Source organism: Pipistrellus hanaki (assembly GCF_964339955.1).
Source record: "Pipistrellus hanaki genome assembly, chromosome: 8".
NCBI classification, from domain to species: domain Eukaryota; kingdom Metazoa; phylum Chordata; class Mammalia; order Chiroptera; family Vespertilionidae; genus Pipistrellus; species Pipistrellus hanaki.
Genome location: NC_140510.1, coordinates 77601045 through 77622103, shown reverse-complemented (window position 1 = coordinate 77622103; position 21059 = coordinate 77601045). Strand labels below are relative to the sequence as shown.

Sequence of the window (21059 nt, the reverse complement as noted above, 5' to 3'; positions counted from 1 at the left end):
AGTGTGCTGGGAATTGAAACTGAAATCACACAAACCCTTGGGTCCTTCATCCTTGGAGGGATGAAGGTTCCTAACCGGATCCCGGATGCTGCAGTCGGTTCCCGCCCAGGTGAAATCACAGATGCAGGTGGCTTCGTTACTACACACCTGTGAAGAGCAAAGAACAGAGATGGGCCATTTTCACTGCGCTTGGTAGAATACACTGGTGATGAACGTAACAGAGACACAGGCCAGGTAGACACTTTAAAAGCCATTTGGAATTTTTAAAAAGTCTCCCACAGTTTTAGTATCAGATAAGGGAAAATCATGCATGGGTCAATGGTAGTTTGTCAGTTAATTACAAAAAGAAAAGATGAAAAAGGAAATAATTGTAATTAAATGTTAATTATTTATGTTGCTATTGTTAAGTACACAAATGTCTGACAGTGTAGTTTATTTCATAAGTAGTTGTTTCTAGAACCATCGTTTAGAAACATGTATGCTTAATTCAAGGAATTAACAGATACTGGGCTCAAGAGACAGCCAGGGACAAAGACCTTGAGACATAAATCACCATTTTCAACACCAAATTCATTTGGTGGCTCTTTCCCAGCCCGAGCATCCCTCCCACCTTCCCTGCCTGCCCACAGTCTTCTCTCTGTCGGCCAGGCTAAGACCTTCTGAAAGTGATTATCTCCTCTCATCCCCTGGGGACCAAGCAGCATGCTGGAATGGACTTGTCATTTAGATGAAATAAATAACCATCCGCAAACTAGAGGCAGAGTAGTTTAAGCCCTTATCTGCCTGAGAAATACAGTCAGAGACAGATTATTAGAGGCGATCAAATCAAACTTAAGCCTATTAGTGTAAGAAGCTTTTTAATCTGAAATGTTATAACACTGTGATTATGATGAACAAGATTGGATTTGACCTTTTTTTAACAAGATGAAAAAGTGGGAAGGAGAGCAGGGAGTCAAGAGCCCTTTTAATGCATTAAATTTCATAATGCTTACAGAGCAATAACTGAATAATGAAAGGTTCTGTCCAGTGCTTTTATTCTCCTGCAGCTATTATTGAGCATTTGCTATGTGCTAGGTACGTGAGCTGAGTGATTTAGGTATAGCATCTCATTTATGTTCACACTAGCAGCCTGACAAATGAGAGCGGTGGAGTGACTCGCCCAAAGTAACTGGGATAGTAAGAAGCAGAGCCAGGATTCCAACCCGGGATTCCTTCTCACTCCCAAATCCATGCTCTTGATCACTATACAGCCTCCTTTGTGAGCCTATGATTCAAGCAGACCTGAAACCATACATAATCGTTGGGCATATGCTTCTTAGGCCTTTCTATCTTGTTTGATTCTACATCACCTGCTTGGCTACCTATATTTTGGATTCTTTTTATCTTCATTCCAGCATCTCCCTTTTATATTATTTCTCTCAGTGCCTTTATGTTTCTTTTATCCATTCCTGAGGTCTGCATAAATTTTGAAATACTTGTCTTTTATTTAGCCAAATTTAAATAATGGTTGAGATTTGTTTTAGATAATTCAGCTTAGGTTTGCCAAGTGTGTCTGCCCAAACACTCTGTCCACAGCATTAAAACTATATGCAGGTAGAGGGAGCTTCTGCTCTCTGTCTGGCACTGATGCAAACATAACGGTAGAACTGTAAGCCTGTGGATTATATCAGCGAGTCAGTGATCCAACCTTTAGTCTGGTATGACCTTGCACACACAGATAGCCAGGATGCATGCTGAGTAACTGGAAGGGACTTATTGAAAGGGTTTAACTTATTTCAAATGGCAATCACAAAGTAATCACAGAAATTGGGTCTTTACAGAAAATCTTATCCATTTTCATCCAGTTTCTTAGATGTTAAACTATATCTAGAGAATGAAATAGCCACTGATAAAAGAAACAATAAAATACACCATATCAACGCATCCGGTTGTTATTGTTAGCAGACAAGGGCACTAAGAAAATAATCATAGCCCTGCTGGTGTGGCTCAGTGGGTGAGCACTGACCCATGAACCAGGAGGTCACAGTTCGATTCCCAGTCAGGCTTGTAGCCCAGTAGGGGACATGCTGGCAGTAGCCAATTGATGAAATTTCTCTCTCATTGATGTTTCTGTCTCTCTATCCCTCTCCCTTCCTCTCCATGAAGTCAATAAAAAACAAACAGTATTTTTCAAAAAAAGAAAAGAATCATAGTCAATGCATCAATATTGGCAACAGCCTCAGAGGGAGAGTGGCTGCACTGGAAATCTAACCACTGTGAACTTTAGGGATGCCAGTTTGAACGGGAACACTGATGCCTACTTACCCCATGGCCTGAGCAGACTTTGCCCTTGGAATCGAGTGGGCAGCTGCTCATATTCAGGGCCTGAATCTGTAGGCACTTCCGATCTAAGCACATCATAGATGGGCCACATGGCGTTCCATCCTCCACGTAGCCCACATCTGTATCATCATCTAAAACCACGTGAGCACCACTGGAAGGAGAAAGATATTCAGACAGTCATTAGCACCACACTTGGAAATACAACTTCAATATGAATGAGCCTTGCTCTCCTGACGCTGAAGAGGCTGTGATTGGACAGGGATTTCTCCTAGCATTTCTCCACTTTTCCTGCCCTCCTTTCCCCACATCTCCTTAATAAAAAAGCATGATAAAGAAAACTACCTTTTCTTATCACTATTATACCACACGTCACAGGAAAAAATAAGTCAAGTGTATTCTAAACCTTCACTTGTTTTCAAGGCCAACATTGAGACAAGGGGAGTGGATAAGAGAGGTAATCTTATCATTAGCTCTCCAAGGTTTTCAGATGGGTCACAGTACAAAAAAGGCAGAAGTGGAGCAAAAATACCAAAATGAAAACCATTTTGGAAATTATTTTTACTTTAGAGGATTGGATTGTTCATGTTTGAAAAAGTAAACTGGTTCCTCTCTATTGATATTTACTCCTAAAAATTTCAAGTTAGGAACAAGTTGAATTTAAATAATAGTCAACGCTATAATTACTAATAGAGTACCTTGCTGAATAGTTTACAAATATACCAACTTAAAATATAACAATATAATTTAGCAAGGCTGTTATTTCTAGAGACATGTGAAAACTTACAGATTCAAAGGAGCTTGTGTGCATCAAACTACATTTGAAGACCACAAACTTATTCCAGGAAGGATCTTGCTGTCTAAGATCTTGTTAAAATTGCCTTCAGAGCCATTTAAAAGACTGAAAAATCATTTGATCAAGACAGCATTATGCAATTTGGTTACCCATGTATTTATTAAATTTTGTTCAAAAAAATTTTGGGTTGTTTCCTGATCTTATATGTTCACTCACGTAAGATAGAGGTTTGCCCCTCTGGGGATACTAAGGATAAAAATTTGCAGATGCTAAAGGCAATTCTGTAGGGGGAGATCCCAAAAGTGTTTTAAGCAACTTTTTCAGTACTATTCGAATGAGAGCACAGCATCTTAGAATTATGACTACTCTGAAGGGACAAAGATTATTTGGAATATAATATGACTTGCTGGCTCTAAAAATAATCCTCATATTTTCGGTGTCTTGTGCTCATAGGTAATTGGATATAAAACGTTTGTCTCTAGCTATAAATAATATTTTAATAAATATTTTCTATAATCGATGAAGTATTTATTAAATCATCTTCTAAATCAGACAGGTCTGAATGAAGTAAAGCTTAAACTTTTTTTGCCATAAAAAATAAAACACACATAGTGTTCAACTAGTGACATATTCCAATGCTAAAAGCTTTAATCATGGGTCAAAATAGATAACTTAATTCTACTCTTCAGGTTATAATTACAAAGAATGTCTCCTACTAACAACTGGTACAGTTTTTAAACAAATGTAATTTGCAAATCTAGATAATTGTTTTTAAATGACTCTTAACATGAAAGGTGATAATAAAAATTTCAATCAACATTTCCCTTGTAAGGAATAGAGAAACTTCCCTTGATTTTTCTAAACTTGTAATTCTCATGGTTCTTTAGGGTTTTTCCAGTACTGAACACATTACCTGCAGTCGATCACCCGGCCTTGATGATAGAAGGAAGTTGGGATGATCTCTCCCTGAAGCTGACCAATACGTGGAGCTCGGGTAAGGTTGGTACAGAGTAGAAATCCACAGAACACATCACTAAGCAGGTTAAAATTAAAATTAAAATTAAAAAAAAAAACACAGAATAAGACAAGAGGAATCATGCTATAAAACAAACAAAAAAAAAACACCTAAAACGATTCAGTCCATATATATTAAAAACATAAAAATATTATCTTTCTTTCTAAACAAAAACACTCAATCAGATATTGTTGGTTTCCTATGACGCCCCTCCTTCCTAACTAGCAGGATCATAATTTTGTTTGGGAGCAGCAAAGTGCTCAGCCCTGAAAGATGTGGTGACTGGCATCTAAGCTGGCCATGCCCTTCCACTTCCTGTACCCTCTTTCCTGGCCACCCCTCCTTCTTTTCCTCCTAGAGCTGAAGGTGGCCCCTGGGTGTTGAGAAGTAAGAAAAAGCTGGCTAGGAAGCTGCTGGGAAAATTTGATTTCTGGATAAAAGGTTATTTGCCTAACAGGAAGATCCTTATTCCTACCCCTGCTTCCTGCCTTTGAAGGTGGAGCCTCTACAGCTAACTTGCAATTAATTTTTTTAAATATATTTTATTGATTTTAAAATTTTTTTTTTTTTTACCGAGAGGAAGGGAGAGGTATAGAGAGCTAGAAACATCGATGAGAGAGAAACATTGACTAGCTGCCTCCTGCACATCCCCCATTGGGGATGTGCTCGCAACCAATGTACATGCCCTTGACCAGAATCGAACCTGGGACCTTTCTGTCCACAGTCCGATGCTCTATCTCCTGAGCCAATCCGGTTTCAGCTAACTTGCAATTATTAAGTTCATGATCATAAGGGTCCAAACGCAACATGCAATGGATTGCAGAGCAGAGGGGAGGAATTATCTGGGTCCTCAGTGACATTATTAAATGGTTCACCCATCATGATGGCATCTACCTGTAGCCTATTTATGTAAACAATATATTTCTTTTTTCTTTTTTTTTTTTAAGGGGGGACTAAGAATAGAAGGACTTCACAAAAATAAATAAATAAATAAATAAACAAACAAACAAATAAATAAATAATAAAAGGAAATCCATTGTCTAAAACATGCATGAAAATGTGCTAAATTCCATCTGTGATCAGGGAAATGCAAATTAAAACCACAACCATATAGCAGTTCACACCCACCAGAACAGATAAAAGTAAAAAGCCTGTAACACCAAGCTCTGGTGAGAATGTTGTTACAAATTCTCACTGCTGGTATGGTTTACTAGTACAACCACTTAAAGAGAAAACAGTGTGACACCACTTGGTGGCACTGAAAATATGCATCCATGGTTTTGTAATTTTTCTTCTAGGTAGGGGACTTAGATCAATGTGTCCAAATGTGCACCAAGTTACATGTAAAGAATATTCACAGTGGCATGGTTTCTAATAGCCAAAATGTGGAAACATCTAAATGTCCATCAACATAGAATGGAGGGATAAACTATGGTATATTACTAGGAATACGAATGGAAGTCAAATAAATGAACAAAAAAATTGAACTTAAGCCAAATGCAAACTAATACAGAAATTATGATTCCTTTTCTATAAAGTCACCAAAACTTTTTGCAAAATACATCTTTAGAGATGAAAAGCTAGTCAGTAAAACTCTAAAGAAAAGCAAGAGAGAGAGAGAGAGAGAGAGAGAGAGAGAGAGAGAGAGAGAGAGAGAGAGAAAGAGACTGCCATAAAATCAAAATGAGAGGAAGATAATTTTCTGGGAAGCTTCAATGTTCTATATCAGTGGTCGCCAAACTCATTAGCCAACAGAGCCAAATATCAACAGCACAACGATTGAAATTTATTCTGAGAGCCAAATTTTTTAAACTTAAACTTCTTCTAACGCCACTTCTTCAAAATAGACTCACCCAGGCCATGGAATTTTATGGAAGAGCCACACTCAAGGGGCCAAAGAGCCACAAGTGGCTCTTGAGCCACAGTTTTCCGACCACGGTTCTATATCTTCATCCAGGTAGAGGTTACATGGGAGGTCACTCCCTAATTATTTGATAGAATGTATATTTGTGTATTATTCACTTTCCTGTTTTTCTGTTATATTTCATAATTGTTAAAAGGTTCAGAAAACTGATTTTCTTCAACTCAGTGGTGGTTGGATATTCTGTTACCAGATATTCAAAAGCTGTATTTTACAATGATCTAATAATCCAATACCTCCAAAACTTTTTGAATACACAGAGAAATGATCAGATCTGTCTAGGATAGGGGTGTCGAACTCAATCAGAGAAGGGGCCAAAATCTAAAATCCAGCCTAAATCGCGGGCCGAATGGTTTACTGAACAGTCATAAACTGACAATGTCATAAACTGACAGCGGAGTGCAGTGATGACAGCGCGGTGCGGGCCACATTGCAAGGCCTGGCGGGCTGGATTTGGCCCGCGGGCCTTGTGTTTGACACATGTGGTCTAGGACATTGAGTTAATGAATAAACCTGATCTAATCTAGAGGTTTCCCACCCCATGGACTTTGACAACTTTGGGTCCCACTTTCTCTTACTCCCTTGCACTTCAAAGGCTGAATTTTGCAAAATTTTGTAAAGTTCCGCATAGAAACCATAAACTAGAGAAATAAAAACTTCCATTAAATCCTTGCTCTGCTTCAAAATTGGGAGGAAGAATCCTCATTGTTATGGAAGGAAAACAAAGGATCTTTGGCCTATAACCTAGAGGTCCCATAGATCCAAGTTACTGAGTTAATAATTAAATGACAATATTTACTTTCCTCAACTAATCAAAGGGAAAATATCACTGATGGGCTCTGAAAATATGTCATTTCCTCAGTAAAGACGCCTCCGGTATGCACTAAATCGATGCTTTTCAGAAGAGAATAAAAATCTCTGATACAGACATTAGATCTTCAATTCAATCAAGTGGTACTGTACTCTTGAAATGACCAACAATATGTTATTTTACTTTGAATGGTCCCCAAAATATAAAAGGCCTAGATATGTTGCTTATAAAACTCTGTATATACTAATATTAATTTGTAATCCCTTGGCAATGTATCTCTTCAAAATAAGCATCACGTAAAATTATATGAGAAATAGTCTGAATTTTAGAGTAATGATGTGATTCTGTGCATAGAAAGGTTAGTCTGTGGCCATTTGCTTCTACAATAGATATACCGACGTATTTTTATATGCAGACTTTAAAATTTGAAACAACAGAACATTATAAAAAATCAGTAACATTCATTTTGTGCCATTTCACACTTGAACCAGGCCTTTCCATCCGCTCACTGGGCCCCGAAGTTGACCACTCACTGTTTGCTGCACTGAATCCATCTGTCTCCGTCCTTCCCACAGTTTCCCTTCTCCGTGCCTTCGGTGTTCAGCTTTTCGTAGCAGAACTTGTCAGACCCGGAAGCCTCTGTGGAGAGGAGCAAGAGAAGATTCATTTTAGTCATCTTTGTTATCTATAACCAGTTGTGCGCTGGTAAACGTTTGACAACTGATTCTCCGAAACATTAAACTTATAAAAGGATTCTCATTGGTAGCATTTACCAGTTTCCATGGTGTAAATACCATTATGTGAATTTCCATGGTGTAGCACATGGCTAACTTCAAGGTCTCGGTGTGTTGTCAACTAGCTTCTGAAAGTCCTGATATTTTGACAGTTGGCTCTCACAAGCTAATGCAAGACAGCTCCAACACACCCCTACTTTTGAGAAACAAATGGACTCCCCATTCTTGCTGGCAGGTTTGAGAAGAGGAAGTAGGAATGATCACCAGCAGAAATTAATGCAGACACATAGAAAAACATATAAACGCACTTAGTCCTGCTTTATATTAATAGTAGGAGATACCACAAAGTCTTAGCGGACTAAAATTTTACCTTGAAAATTGGATTTTAACATTTAAATCTTCTTTTTTTAAAAAAAGAAAAAAATATGCCTCTATTACCTTTTCTGGGTCAAAACTGAAGGCCCAAAAAGTAAATGTTCCAGGTAGATGGCATTTGCCAAACACTGACAGGACTGTGCAAGGCCTGTATCCCCCTTTGGGGTGCTTTCTGTGTCTTCGGGGTCACCAGCCTCAGCCAGCAGAGCAGACCCACTCCTCTCCCCTCCAGTCTGGCCCTCATTGTGGCAAGTTCACTGGGAGGCGCTGCAACTGTCAGCATGATAACACGTGCATTCAGAGGCAGGGAACGTGCCGAGAATCATGCCCATGGACCCGAATCTTGATCTGTCTGCCCTTTGGGCAGTATCTGCATTTCTTCGCTTCACACTGACAAGAGCAAATTACAGAATTTTAAAAATAAGGCCTGGAACTTTCCTGGGGTCAAAGAACAGACGGCTAAGTTTGGGGGATAAATGTTAAATCCAAGATACAAAATAAATTATGCAAGTGGCTGGGTAACGAACGTGACCGCTGCTCTCAACCCGATCTTGGCATGGATGCACGGTCCCTTCTCTTACCGCCACGAGCCCTGAATGGCACTCTTGGGTTCTCACGCAAGCCCCCAACTTCAGCCGATGTTCCTGTGGTCCTGTGAGTAAGATTCACAGTTCTCTTTATTTCACCCTTTTCTAGATTTCTTTTTTTTTTTTTAAATACCTCACTCCAAGCTATATATCTCTCTCAGCAAAGCAGGCAAAGGACAATACGAAGAGAAACCTGTGTGTGAGCATCAACCGGAAACATCACCTACTTGTTCCCCAGATGTACTGACACTGGTTGTCCCGGGTCTTGCACTCCCCGCTGTAGCAGCGACCCTGAGAACAGGAACACACACACCTTATGAGGCACAGGGAGCAGTTCTGTTTTCCCCCAAATCTTCACAGTGAAAATGAGAAGCACAAACAGCTTCAGACGAGCAGAAGAATAACAGACAGTTAAAATCTAAAACTCAGAACAGACCTCATAGTACAGCTCTTTAAATCTAATCCTCTAAAATTTTAAACGTGATGGTAAACAGCAACTGCTAAATTTCTTTGGGTGATACCAAGATGATTTTTAGCTTCTTTTGTTTGGGAACAGTTAGGTTATAACACGGCTTTGGGTGGGGCGGACCCACGTAAGAACAGATTGCCATATTTTTTTCAAAATAAACAGACTGGTATTGAAGATAGTCACAGCTCAATAAATTAGATTCCTAATTCTTGCCCATAATCTGGACAATTTGTCACCAGAAGTAAATATAATACAGTTAGCATGTGGTACGACACAAAGCAACTCTGCATCAGAGCACCACTGTAATAATTCACTATTGTTTGAGTTATCATTTCCTTTCAAGCTTGTATTTATTTAAAACAAACACCTAGCAAACTAATCTTTTTAAACTGAACACTTAAAATGTATAGCCCAGCATACCTGGTTTTGATTGCATGCATATCCATCTTGTTTATGAAGATTTGGTGGGCACTGAAAAATATAATCTTTTAAGTTAATGCTCATCATGTTAAGTTCCTTCAGGTTATGTGCACAATATGTAAAAACACACACACAAAAAAAAAATCAAGCATGGTGAACATATAATTGGAAGTGCTTTAAAATATATGACTAACTCTTTAAGAAGATTATCCAAATTAATTCTCCCATTTTTGGTAAAGATAAATGAATGAGGTCCACGCTGTGGTGCTTTTTTGTTTCTCTGTTCTCCATGAAATAGACTGGAATAATAACTTACATTCACTCGCCTACAGAGTGAAAAGCAGAAGGGATTAAAATGGACAATGACAGGATATGAGTCATCTTGTGATGTAGGAGTGGACACATTCAGGAACTAATTTACAGGCTGGCTGAGCTCTGTGAAAAATGTCAAATCTACATCTGACACCCACGACGCTCACCTCGAGGCCACATTATTAAAAAAGAAAAAAAACACCCTGCCTTTCAGCTCAGTGTAAGTGACGAATCTCCGTTACATTTCTGACCTCCTGAACCGCAGCCCTGTTACTAGAACAATCCTGATGTGATGGAAATTTCCCTTTTCAGGTCTATCTATCAAATAATTATTTTAAAGTACACTTCATTTTTCACCCCAAATTACCCTGAATACATTATGTTGAAGTGTTTACCACATGTAAGAGAGATAAAAAAAAAAAAAAATTCAAAGTCTGCACCACAGTGTTCAAAGCAAATATGAAAAGGGGGAAAAATACACAGGTGTGGCAAGTCAGTAAGAAACACAGCAGTATGCACTGAGACCTCCCTTGGTTTTCTGTCACCTCCTCAGTAAAGGATAGTCAGTCCTACTCTTCCAATTATTCAAGCCTCAAATAATTGGAGGCATCCTCTACTTCTCTTTTTCTAGCTCATCAAAAAATCCCAATAGCCCTTCCTTCAAAATGCCATTACTGCCTGACCACTTTTCTCCGTCTCCACCGGAAACGCCTGGTCCAACCCTTCACCATCTCTCACTTGGATTATGCAACAGTCTCCAGGCCAATTCCCTTGCTTCCACCCTCCTCGCCTTGCAGTCCATATAGCTACCGGAGTATCCCTTTAAAAAACGTGAACCAGACCGTGTCACCTCTCTGCTCAGTGGCTACCCAACTTACTCATGGCTTTCCAAGTTCAACACGATCTGCTCCAATGCTGCCCGACCCCATCCTCTCCCTGACCTCATTCCCACTCTGCCATGACTGATCTGACTCCACGTGAAGGTGCCGGCCGAGCATCCTGCCACCCTGTGGCCTTTGCCCTGGCTCTCCCTTCCATTGCCCACCCACCCTCACCCCCGATTTCTGCATGGCTCACTCCTTCGCCTTCTTTAGGATTTTGCTCAAGTATTAGCACCTCAGAGAAGCCTTCCCTGACCCTGATCTTCAGAACTGTAGCCCCTCCCAGGCTGGCCTTCTCTGTTCCCCATTCTCTCTTTTGTTTTGTTTTTCTTCTCCATCGTACTTATTAGCAACCGACTATTCATATACAGCAGGTCCTCGAATACCGTCATTTTGTTATAACATTGATGAGAAAGAAAAATAAAAACGGATCGCCAGGCAGGGCCACTGGCTGTGTGGAGTTAGCAGGTTCTGGCCGTGTCTGCAGGAGTTTTCTCCCGGGACACCGGTTTCTTCCAAGGTCTCAGAGATGTGCACATGGGTGATTGGCCTAAGTGTCCCAGTATGAGTGAGCCGGGGTGGGTGTGAGCGCGCCCCACATAGGAGGGTGTCCTGCCCCGAAGAGTTCCCGCTTTGCATGATCAGGGTTAGGACAGGCTCCAGGCAACCATGACCCTGAACGGCAGTAAGTGGGTTGGAAAAGAATGATCTGATTTATTTTTGCTCATCCTTCTTAAAATATCTGTATAGCTCACCTTTATTTCAATGTTTAATATAAGAAGTGTTGTGGGTCCTTAGAAGTTGGGTGATGTCTCTGTGACAAGAAAAGGTCCATAGGAACTTAGGTCTTGTTCTTGTCAATGAGACTCTGGTAAACTTGGTCCTTACACCTAAAATCACCATTTCCAAGAACCTATCGATGACGTTAGGTGAGGACCTACTACTGTATTTTCCTTATTTGTATGTCTATTGTCCTATCCTAACCAGAGCTCCATGCAGACACGGATTTTGTGTTTTGTTCCCTGCTGCCTCCCCCGGTGCCTAGAACAAAACTGGGCTCAATTATTATTGAGTAGATGCTCAATTATTATTGGCTGACTGGGAAAATAAATAGAGCAGCCATACAGATACAATTAAGTTATTCTATTCTGTTATATATCAAGCTGCTTTTCAAGTTCACTACAGAAAGCTAACAGAACTAATTTAGAATTGCTAAGAAGCAGTAACTTGCTAAGGAACACGTTGAGATCAAGTGGTTGGATTCTACATCTTTCTACAGATTATCTGACTTATATAAGCTTTTATTCACCACAGCTTTTCATTCAACCTGGTGGTGACTATTCAAAGGATATAATTACCAGCCCTGAAACCTGGCATACTTGGCCAACTGCACAGAAATCAGAAATCCCTGTGGTCTCTTTCGTTCATCCAAATCCACTCAAAACACAGTCATTATCGTATTAATCAACTAGCATTAATTATTCACTTACTTCAAGACAAATACAACCACACTGAGCAAAAATGAAAAAGAAATGCTGCTACCATAATAGGCACATCAGGGTCTAAAATTAATTTGTCATATTTGTGATGTTTCAATAGGAAAGAACTCACAGAATTCTTTACTAATGAAAAAAAAAAAAGCCTTACTCCACCTAATTATAAGCTGTCATAGCTACATGCAAGAAGATTTCCAATCAATTTATGTTCAGTTTAAGCTAATAAAAAGCCAGTTGCTTATCGTTGAAACATTTAACAAGGGAAATTATGGAATGTTTTATGGTCTCTGGAGACATTTAAAGCAGAAGAACCACAAATCTGTGTACTTTGCTCTGCCTGTGCAGTAATACGCCTTTGGTACAGTTTGGTCTCCAAAGGCCATGCTAGCCCCCACCTTTATGCTGTACGAGAGGGTTCACTTGAGGCAGACTTCAACAGTCCGATAGCAGTTAAATGGGCTTATTTTAAATTGTTTTCTAGCCGAAACCAGTTTGGCTCAGTGGATAGAGCATCCGTCTGTGGACTGAAATGTCCCAGGTTCGATTCCAGTCAAGGGCATGTACATTGGTTGCGGGCACATCCCCAGTGGGGGGTGTGCAGGAGGCAGCTGGTCAATGATTCTCTCTCATTGATGTTTCTAGCTATCTATCCCTCTCCCTTCCTCTCTGTGAAAAATCAATAAAATATATATATTTAAAAATAAATTGTTTTCTACTACCCATTTAGATGGCATACTTCATGGTGCTAACAACAAAAAAAAAAATTTCCCACTTCTTCCAAAAACATATCTGTCGTGTCATCCAGTATTGTTTGCCAAGGAGTTCTCTCAGGATTGTTTATTCTGTTATCAATTGTGAACTTAAAAAACAACTCAGGCCCTGGCTGGTGTTCAGTTGGCAGGAGCATCGTTCTGATACAGCAAGGTTGAAGACTTGATCCCCAGTGAGGGCACATACAAGAATCAACCAATGAATGCATAAGTAAGTAGAATTAATAAGTTGGTCTTTCTTTCTCTTCTTCTTTCTCTCTAAACTCAATAAATAAATAAAAGTAGCTCAAAGGTATCAGTTAATGCTAATATCAAAATTAAGCAAAAATATACTATGAGATAAAAGAGATAAAGTCATAATGTTGCCAATAATACTCATTCTCAGAGATGCAGAAATTCTCAGAGGTCACAATTTCTTAATCATTATTAAACATTATTAATATCAATTAAATTTAAAGTTCGCTGCCTCTTACAAAGCCCAAGAATTTGAGGGCATTTAACTCCTTTCCCGCCAATGATCTATTTCAGGTTCATTTGGGTCATATAAAGAAATTACTACTAACAGAAAATGTTATTCTAATATGATACTGAGAAATCAAGAGTACAATTTTTACCTTAGATAAATGAGATTAAAAATCACATTTTAAAAAATGTAGACAATAAACTATTCAGTTGAACACAGAGCCCTTATTATAAAAGCCTTATTTCTGGTAAATTCTATGGCAATTCAGGAGTTAAAGGTTGAAATGGAAAAAAACACACTTCTAAAAGAGCTGAACACAGACCCAGAACAATATATGATGGGAATAAAAATATTATCCTACAAAACTAGAAATATAACTCAGTGGAACAGTAATTCAGGAATGTCAGTTTACTTGTCATGAAACAGAGTCCACAATTCTTATATTTTGCCACTATACTGTAATAAAATTCCAAAGAATATGTTTTACATATTTATTATTTTTTTATTTTTTTAATTTACATATTTAAATATAAGAAAGAGATGCTGCCTGGCCAGCCTGGCTCAGTGGTTGAGCATTGACCTATGAACCAGGAATTCACAGTTCAATTCCAGGTCAGTGCATATGCCTGGGTTTGGGCCTCGATCCTCGGGGTGGGGCATGCAGAATGCAGCAAACAATGTTTCTCTCTCATCATTAATATTTCTGTCTCTCTGTCTTCTCCCTTCCTCTCTGAAATCATTAAATACAGAGGGAAAAAGAGATGCACAGAAAAATCATAAGAGAACAGCCTGGCCTAAACCGGTTTGGCTCAGTGGTAGAGCGTCGGTCTGCGGACTGAAAGGTCCCAGGTTCGATTCCGGTCAAGGGCATGTACCTTGGTTGCGGGCACATCCCCAGTAGGGGGTGTGCAAGAGGCAGCTGGTCGATGTTTCTCTCTCATCGACGTTTCTAGCTCTCTCTCTCTCTCCCTTCCTCTCTGTAAAAAATCAATAAAATATATTTTTTAAAAAAACAAAAAAAACCTGCCTGAACACATTTCAAGTGTGCCATATCCTTACAAGGGTCCACTTGGATGGAGTCTCATGATACACACTGAGTGGCCAGATTATGATGATCTCTGAATTCTCTAGCCACTCAGTGTGTGTGTGTGTGTGTGTGTGTGTGTGTGTGTGTGTGTGTGTATTTGTGCATATGCGTGAATTCGTGCATGGGTGGGGTCCAGCCAGCCTGGCCAGGGGGAGGGGACATGGGCAGTTGGCCAGCCTGCCTGCTAGTTCAACTCCTGGTCAAGGGGACAATTTGCATATTAGCCTTTTATTATATAGGATATACACTGAGTGGCCAGATTATTATGATCTCTGAATGCAAATAATCTGGCCACTCAGTGTATATTGAGAACTTCCAAAGAGGTCAATTAGGAACTTTTGTTTCCCTCTCCTCCTGTCCTTCCAGTGAAGGAAATTCAGTGTAACTCCAACCTCTCTCTGCGCTTTATTCACTATTTCCCAGAAGGTAGAGTGGTTGATTGCTTGATAAACTTGGGAGGAATAATTGGGCATTCTGGCTCAGTTCTGCCATCCTCTCTTGCCCACTCACATAAATCATACTCTCTCTCCATGACATGCAAGGCAAGGCCAGGCTCTGCAGGGAGAGGCCACTCCAGACCCAATTTTGCCAATTACCTGTTTTGCAGCCTGAACCTGGGATCTATAAAGAGGCCCATTTAGCCTCACACTAAGCTATGACTTTTATCTTGGCCATTTTCAATTATAAAAATGATATTCTGGCCTCCATCTGTACACTATTTATTGGTAGCTCCTTGGATAGCACAAAACCTGGCAATAGGTAACTCTATTAGAAACTTACCCTAATTAACTAACTCCCAACAAGAAAACAGTCTTAAAAATGCATAAAGGTATTCACTGTCAGCTTAATTCTAATTCTAAAAAGTTGCCAAAAATCTAAATATCCACCACTGGATACAGAAACCAACTAATACACGTGACAGACTCTCATGCAATCGTAAAAAGGATTTGTATGTAATAAATGTGTCATAGTATGGGAAAAGGCTTTTCAGTGATGTCAGAATGAATATGAAGGTCCAGCAAAATCTAGAGTTCTTACCAAGTTCCTACCCATCCTGATTCCTGGCTTCCTCTCTAAATGCTCCCATAAATCTCTTCTCTTTCATTCCATTTCTTGAAGAAGCCAACTTCCTGTACTTGCTGCTTTCTGCCAAGCTCCTGATTAGCTGTTTGTACTTAAATGCCTACTCCTCCAAGAAAATATACCCGACCACTCCACCTGAACCCCCACTCCATCGGTTTTTGCACATCGCCTTATCTTACTCTTAGCTCTTATCACCCTCTGGCCTTTTTGTTCGTTCGTTTGCCTTTCTCCACCCCGTGGAATGTTAGTTCCAGAAGAACAAGCACTGTCCATTGGGATCCCTATCACATCCCAACTTTTACAGCAGAGCTTGCCAAAAGTAGGTGCTCAAAAATGTTCATATGAGTGACAAATAAAGACTTGAAATAACATGACATAAATGTTTAAAGCGTGCGAATTACATAAAGAAAGAATGTTACAAGCCAGCATTAATTATATGTTATAATAATTTTAATGGGAGAAGATCGTGCCAAAGCACATCAGCCATGCCACCGGACAGCTATAGAGCAGAGAGGGCAGGACTCCTGCTCCCAGTCCCACTTCACCAGAGCAGTGCTGCTTGCTTCCTGCTTTCTATCTTGGGCTCCCACCCAAAATTCTGGGGGGTTTTTGTGTGTGTGTTTTTTTTGTTTTGTTTGTTTTTTTTTTTTAAAAAAAAGGGTTTTGTGGCTTTAAAATGTTTGTAAACAGTACATTAGTGCTTCACTAGTGGTTTAGATGTGGGGACCAAGAAAGAAGAATCAATTTGTTGGGTATAAATCATATAAAGGCAACTAATTATGAAAAGGAAACTTGGAAGAAAAAGAGATTCCTAAAATAAAGGCAGGCTGGAAAACAAAACAAAGGAGCCAAAGCATATTCACACATGTAATCCAAATGGAAAGCTTTAAAATGTGCATTTACAAGTCAAATGGATTACCTAAACCTCAGTTTGCCATACCTGGCCAGAGTCCCCAGTACAATACTCGGTGATATCACACCCATTCACAGCGTCTCGACATTCGTATCCTCTTGGCTGAAACTGCAAATTGAAAACCAATGTTAGGAGCTAGTACTAATTAATCTTTCTTAGAGTTAGCATTCTGATGTTCACCGGTAATTCTGATACTCTCTCACAACCATCACCAAACTCTTTGTATGAATTAGCAAGATAGCTGTAGGCCCAGTTCTCACTCTTTGTAGTAAATATGAATCATTAACCAAGACAGTAAATGTTTGGATTTCAAAACCCACTGTCTCGGAGTATTATTTTTAAAAGACCATGTAATGGCAATTATGTAAAGAAGAAACACTGGTGTGGCTACAGACAAAGAGTGACAAAACACTAAAATACAAACATTTAAGATTTCTCTGGAGGTTTATGTACCCACCTAATGTTTACTAATTAACTTTATGAACCTGGATGTTAATCTTGCTTTAACTAAATATATACAATCAAATGTCAATGGTTTCCTTTAGTAACACCAGTGGCTGCCTACTGTATACAAGACATTTGGTTGGTCTGATTGGGGATAAGTAAAAGATTAAGGAATTACCTGCAGGCAACGTATAACCTGGTAGGGCACATAAGGTGAGTATAAACTAAGCTGGAACCTTCTAGAATACTATAGGTATAATACCTATTGATAACGAATAAAATAATCAAATTGTGTAATTCTATAGGTAAAAGGAATATTAGAGGTTTTTATAGGTGAGAAAAGGTAAGATTTTTTAAAATGACTTTTTAAAAATTAACTGGTCTCTATAGGTAGAAGTAACTATGTGTCTACACACATATAGACATACAGTCATGCATGACTTCCTCATCTAGTTTTTTTTTTTTTTTTTGGATAGGGGATTTAAAAATCCAAATGTAACACGATGAGCACGCAGCTTTTATGCTCAGAGTCTAAAATAAAAAGACCACAGGGATCGTCCCTCTCCCATTCAACCATTTAGCCTGGTTTTCATCTGCCTTAACAGGAAAACTCTGAATGTTTATTTCAGAAGGACTCCGTTTTTTAAATGTATACACTGAGATATTTGGCCCATGTGTCCGTGCAAAGAAAGACGAGGCTGCCAGGAAGCTCACCAGACACGAGGTATTGTTGCAGCAGGGCCCATCGCTGCAGTGGGCCCCATTGGAGAGCGAGCACTTCTTACAGCACAGTCCATAGCATTCCTGAAAAAAGCACTCCGGTGAGTGAGTCAGGACGCCTCCCGCTGGCCCATTCAACATGCCCTCCACGTATGACTTACCCATAATCCACATGAGGGGGTTCAGACAATAGTAAGCAAGTACTTCAGGAAAGAATTAATCACTTGGACAATGACAGATTCCTCCCTGCCCTGTTTCTCAACAAAGCATGCTCTTCCATGAAAGGGCTTCTCTGCCAAAATGTCACCTTATTCGTTAGCGGCCATCCCACCCTTGGCTAGCTCCATTACATTTTTAATACTCAGTCTAATTTTATACAGACAAAAAAATAATACACAACACAGAAAGACTGTTTTGTGATTTGGTAAAACTAGTCTGGGGTAACGGTGAGCTATGAATTTTTAAGAGGTAGGGAATTTCATTAGAAGGATCTATGAGATTTTCTCAGACAGGGCCACAAGGACATGATTAATTCTGACGCTGTGTCTGAGCGGGGATTAAGCATTGATGAGCAAGATCAGAAAGAAAGGCAGCGAGACCACAGTGAGTGATATTGCAGGCATCTCACTAATGCTGTTCGTGTTTGCTCTGTGTAGGTGCTGTGCTGAAGGTAAAAAAGAACTCTTATACCTACCACATGGAAACCACAATCACATTCCTCCCCAGCTTCTACGTATCCGTTTCCACATTCTGTGGGCTCAAATAGCTGAGGGCCATTAGGGAGAGAAAGGAAAAACATTTTAATTTATCACAGAAAATCAGCACACCAATCAGGCCACATATATGGCCATTCAATCAGCTATCCTGTGATATTCTTTTTGTGATCTGTTGCAATGGCATCTTATAAATGATGTCTGTTTGGGAAATACTATTCCCTTATTAATAACACTTATAAAACCCATGTTTTATGTTTTTAATATATTTTTATTGATTTCATAGAGGAAGGGAGAGGGAGAGATAGAAACATCAATGATGCAAGAAAATCATTGATCGGCTGCCTCCTGCACACCCCCTCCTGGGGATCAACCCCACAACCTGGGCACTGGGGACCCTTCAGTCTGCAAACCGAGCAAACCAGCAGAGGTTTGAATGGGGCAATATCTCTTGGAGGATTCTATGGTGGTGGGCTCTAGAGGTGACCTCCATCATCCCAGTTACTTTTTATGGAGATAAGCTATCAATAAGAATGGATCAATTCTCATATTTGCTAATGGAGCTAAGGTGCATTGCTAATAAGGCTCATATATCTAATTTGCTGGCTTATCTCAAGGCAGCTTAGAAGATACCAAATTGTCAAAAAGATAAAAATATTTCAGTCCAGCCAAATGTGATATATACAATCAAGTAAATACAAATAAGCTTAGAAAAAAAATGTGGCTAGAAATCCACTCCCATCATTCTCATTGAAAATAAATCCATACTGCCTGAAGCATATTAAGTACATATGCAGACATATACATGGATGTACAGAAATCTCTCAGTCCTTCCAGGAGCAATGGAAGAGTCAACTGTCTACAATAAGCTACCCCCTGATGCTATGAACTTGCTCACCAGATACACACTATTGCAACCAATTGTGGAAGCAGTTGATTGTTTATGGGGACCATTCCTATTTCCCTTAACCTGGGCTGGGCAAGATTCCTCTGTGCATGTCTAGCACATCCTAACCCAATTCTCCAAGCCATGAATAGGAGAGGGAGAAAGAGACTCCTTCCCCGCCAACATCACATACTCACGCCAGGGGTGGCTTTCACGGAGTCCACCTGAGAAAGATCTGCTTCCCCTTCCACTTCCAGGAAGGAGAACTATTATAAGAAACAAGGAAGGTTTCCAGCAGACTTGGTGGGACTGCCCAGTGGACAAGTCCAATGAATGAAATCAACAGTCCCAATGCCTGCAGTATTTTGATCAGCAAGCAGAAGGAAATGAAATAGGGAAGGGCAGACCAGAACATGTAACCTTAGGACTCTCCTCTTGAGAAAGGTCACTGTGGCACAACACATGGAAAACATGTGGGAAGGTACCCACAGCACGAAAAAGGTGCACATCGGTCATGTAAAAATACATAAAACGTGCATCCATACGTTCATTGACTGAAAACACTTGAAAAAAGTCAGATACATAACAAACTCTTTCACTGGAATCCAAAGGGGCTTTTTAAAAAAACATGCTAATATGCTGTTTTAAAAGAAAAACAATTTCATATTTACTAACTTTAAAAATTAAAGGTAGATGGTTACTTTTATTTAGTTTCCAGCTTACTGGAATAATTTTCTTTCCACTCACAGGCAATGTCAGACATTTCGTGATGGATCCTCATACACACTCACTCGAAATCTTAACCTTTCCCAACAACTCGATGTTGTTGCCTCACGTGTGATGCTTATAATTAGTTGGTGAGCTACTGGGCAGGTAAAAGTGGCCACGTGCATTGCATTCAAAATACCGATTGCTCACATTAATTCATCATTACCCACTGCATCCATTTTGTACACTCTGGAGTTGCCAGGTTTCTGTTGCATTGAGATGAATGTCATAAAAGGCAGGCAGCCAAGTTTTAATGATGCAAGTTCACTTTAAATTTCCTATTTCTTTTTCTGCAGCCGTACTAAGATTCTATACAAATGTCAGGCATCAAACTACCATCCGCTGGCTATAGCAGTATCACTTAATTATAAGGATAGGAATAAATTATTCTGTCAGTTGCCCACATTAGTACTGATTTTTTTTTTAAAAGGCTAACACGATTTCACTACTCTCTCAATTTGCAAAGTGTTAAACAGTTTGTATAGCAATGGACTTGTTTTCACTTAAAGGAAATATGAAATGTGCAATGTTAGAATGTCTATACCATTTGCTAATTAGCACCGACCTTGACTTTTTGTCTTTTGAGCAAGTTCTTCTAAACATATTACTATAGGTCTGTAGTCCCATACCAAAAACTTTATATCTAGTGAATTTGAGGATTCTGGCTTTTCCTGGATTTTAGAAAAGTATGATGCATTTACCATGTTCCATGTAATAACCCTGAGGAGCCTGGTGGATGCCCTATAATCAAACATATTAATATTTCCTCAAAAAGATTTACAAATATTCACACTATGAGGGATAAAGATTTTCAGTTTAAGACAAGTGTCACTGTCTATTATGTCTTCTGCAAACTCATAAAAAAACATTTTCAATTTTCAGAGCTTTTGAATGAAGGAATTTGTGGCAAGGGATTATGACATTGTATATATATGAACTTCAATGAAGTGTCAATTGACAATGCGGACCTTCCCAAGTAAAGAGACTGTATAATATAAATACATATATGTGTTAATGAGATCCATAAATACTTGGTCCATTTTTTTAGCTCTCTGATATTAGAAATGTTTCTTTTC

At 39.4% G+C, this 21059-nt stretch overlaps 1 protein-coding gene across 3 annotated transcripts in view; it reads right to left on the bottom strand.

The window, feature by feature from the left end:
- Window positions 1-21059, bottom strand: part of ADAM23 (ADAM metallopeptidase domain 23) — a 149137-nt gene that overhangs the window by 20890 nt on the left and 107188 nt on the right. For all 3 annotated transcript variants that reach the window (XM_084892190.1, XM_084892189.1, XM_084892188.1), the window contains exons 16-24: window positions 18311-18382; window positions 17611-17700; window positions 16480-16560; window positions 9448-9498; window positions 8786-8849; window positions 7396-7501; window positions 4029-4148; window positions 2305-2473; window positions 36-147 (exon numbers count right to left, since the gene is read on the bottom strand). In XM_084892190.1, the coding sequence (XP_084748316.1) occupies window positions 36-147; window positions 2305-2473; window positions 4029-4148; window positions 7396-7501; window positions 8786-8849; window positions 9448-9498; window positions 16480-16560; window positions 17611-17700; window positions 18311-18382 (865 nt within the window). The remainder of the gene's footprint in view (window positions 1-35; window positions 148-2304; window positions 2474-4028; window positions 4149-7395; window positions 7502-8785; window positions 8850-9447; window positions 9499-16479; window positions 16561-17610; window positions 17701-18310; window positions 18383-21059) is intronic.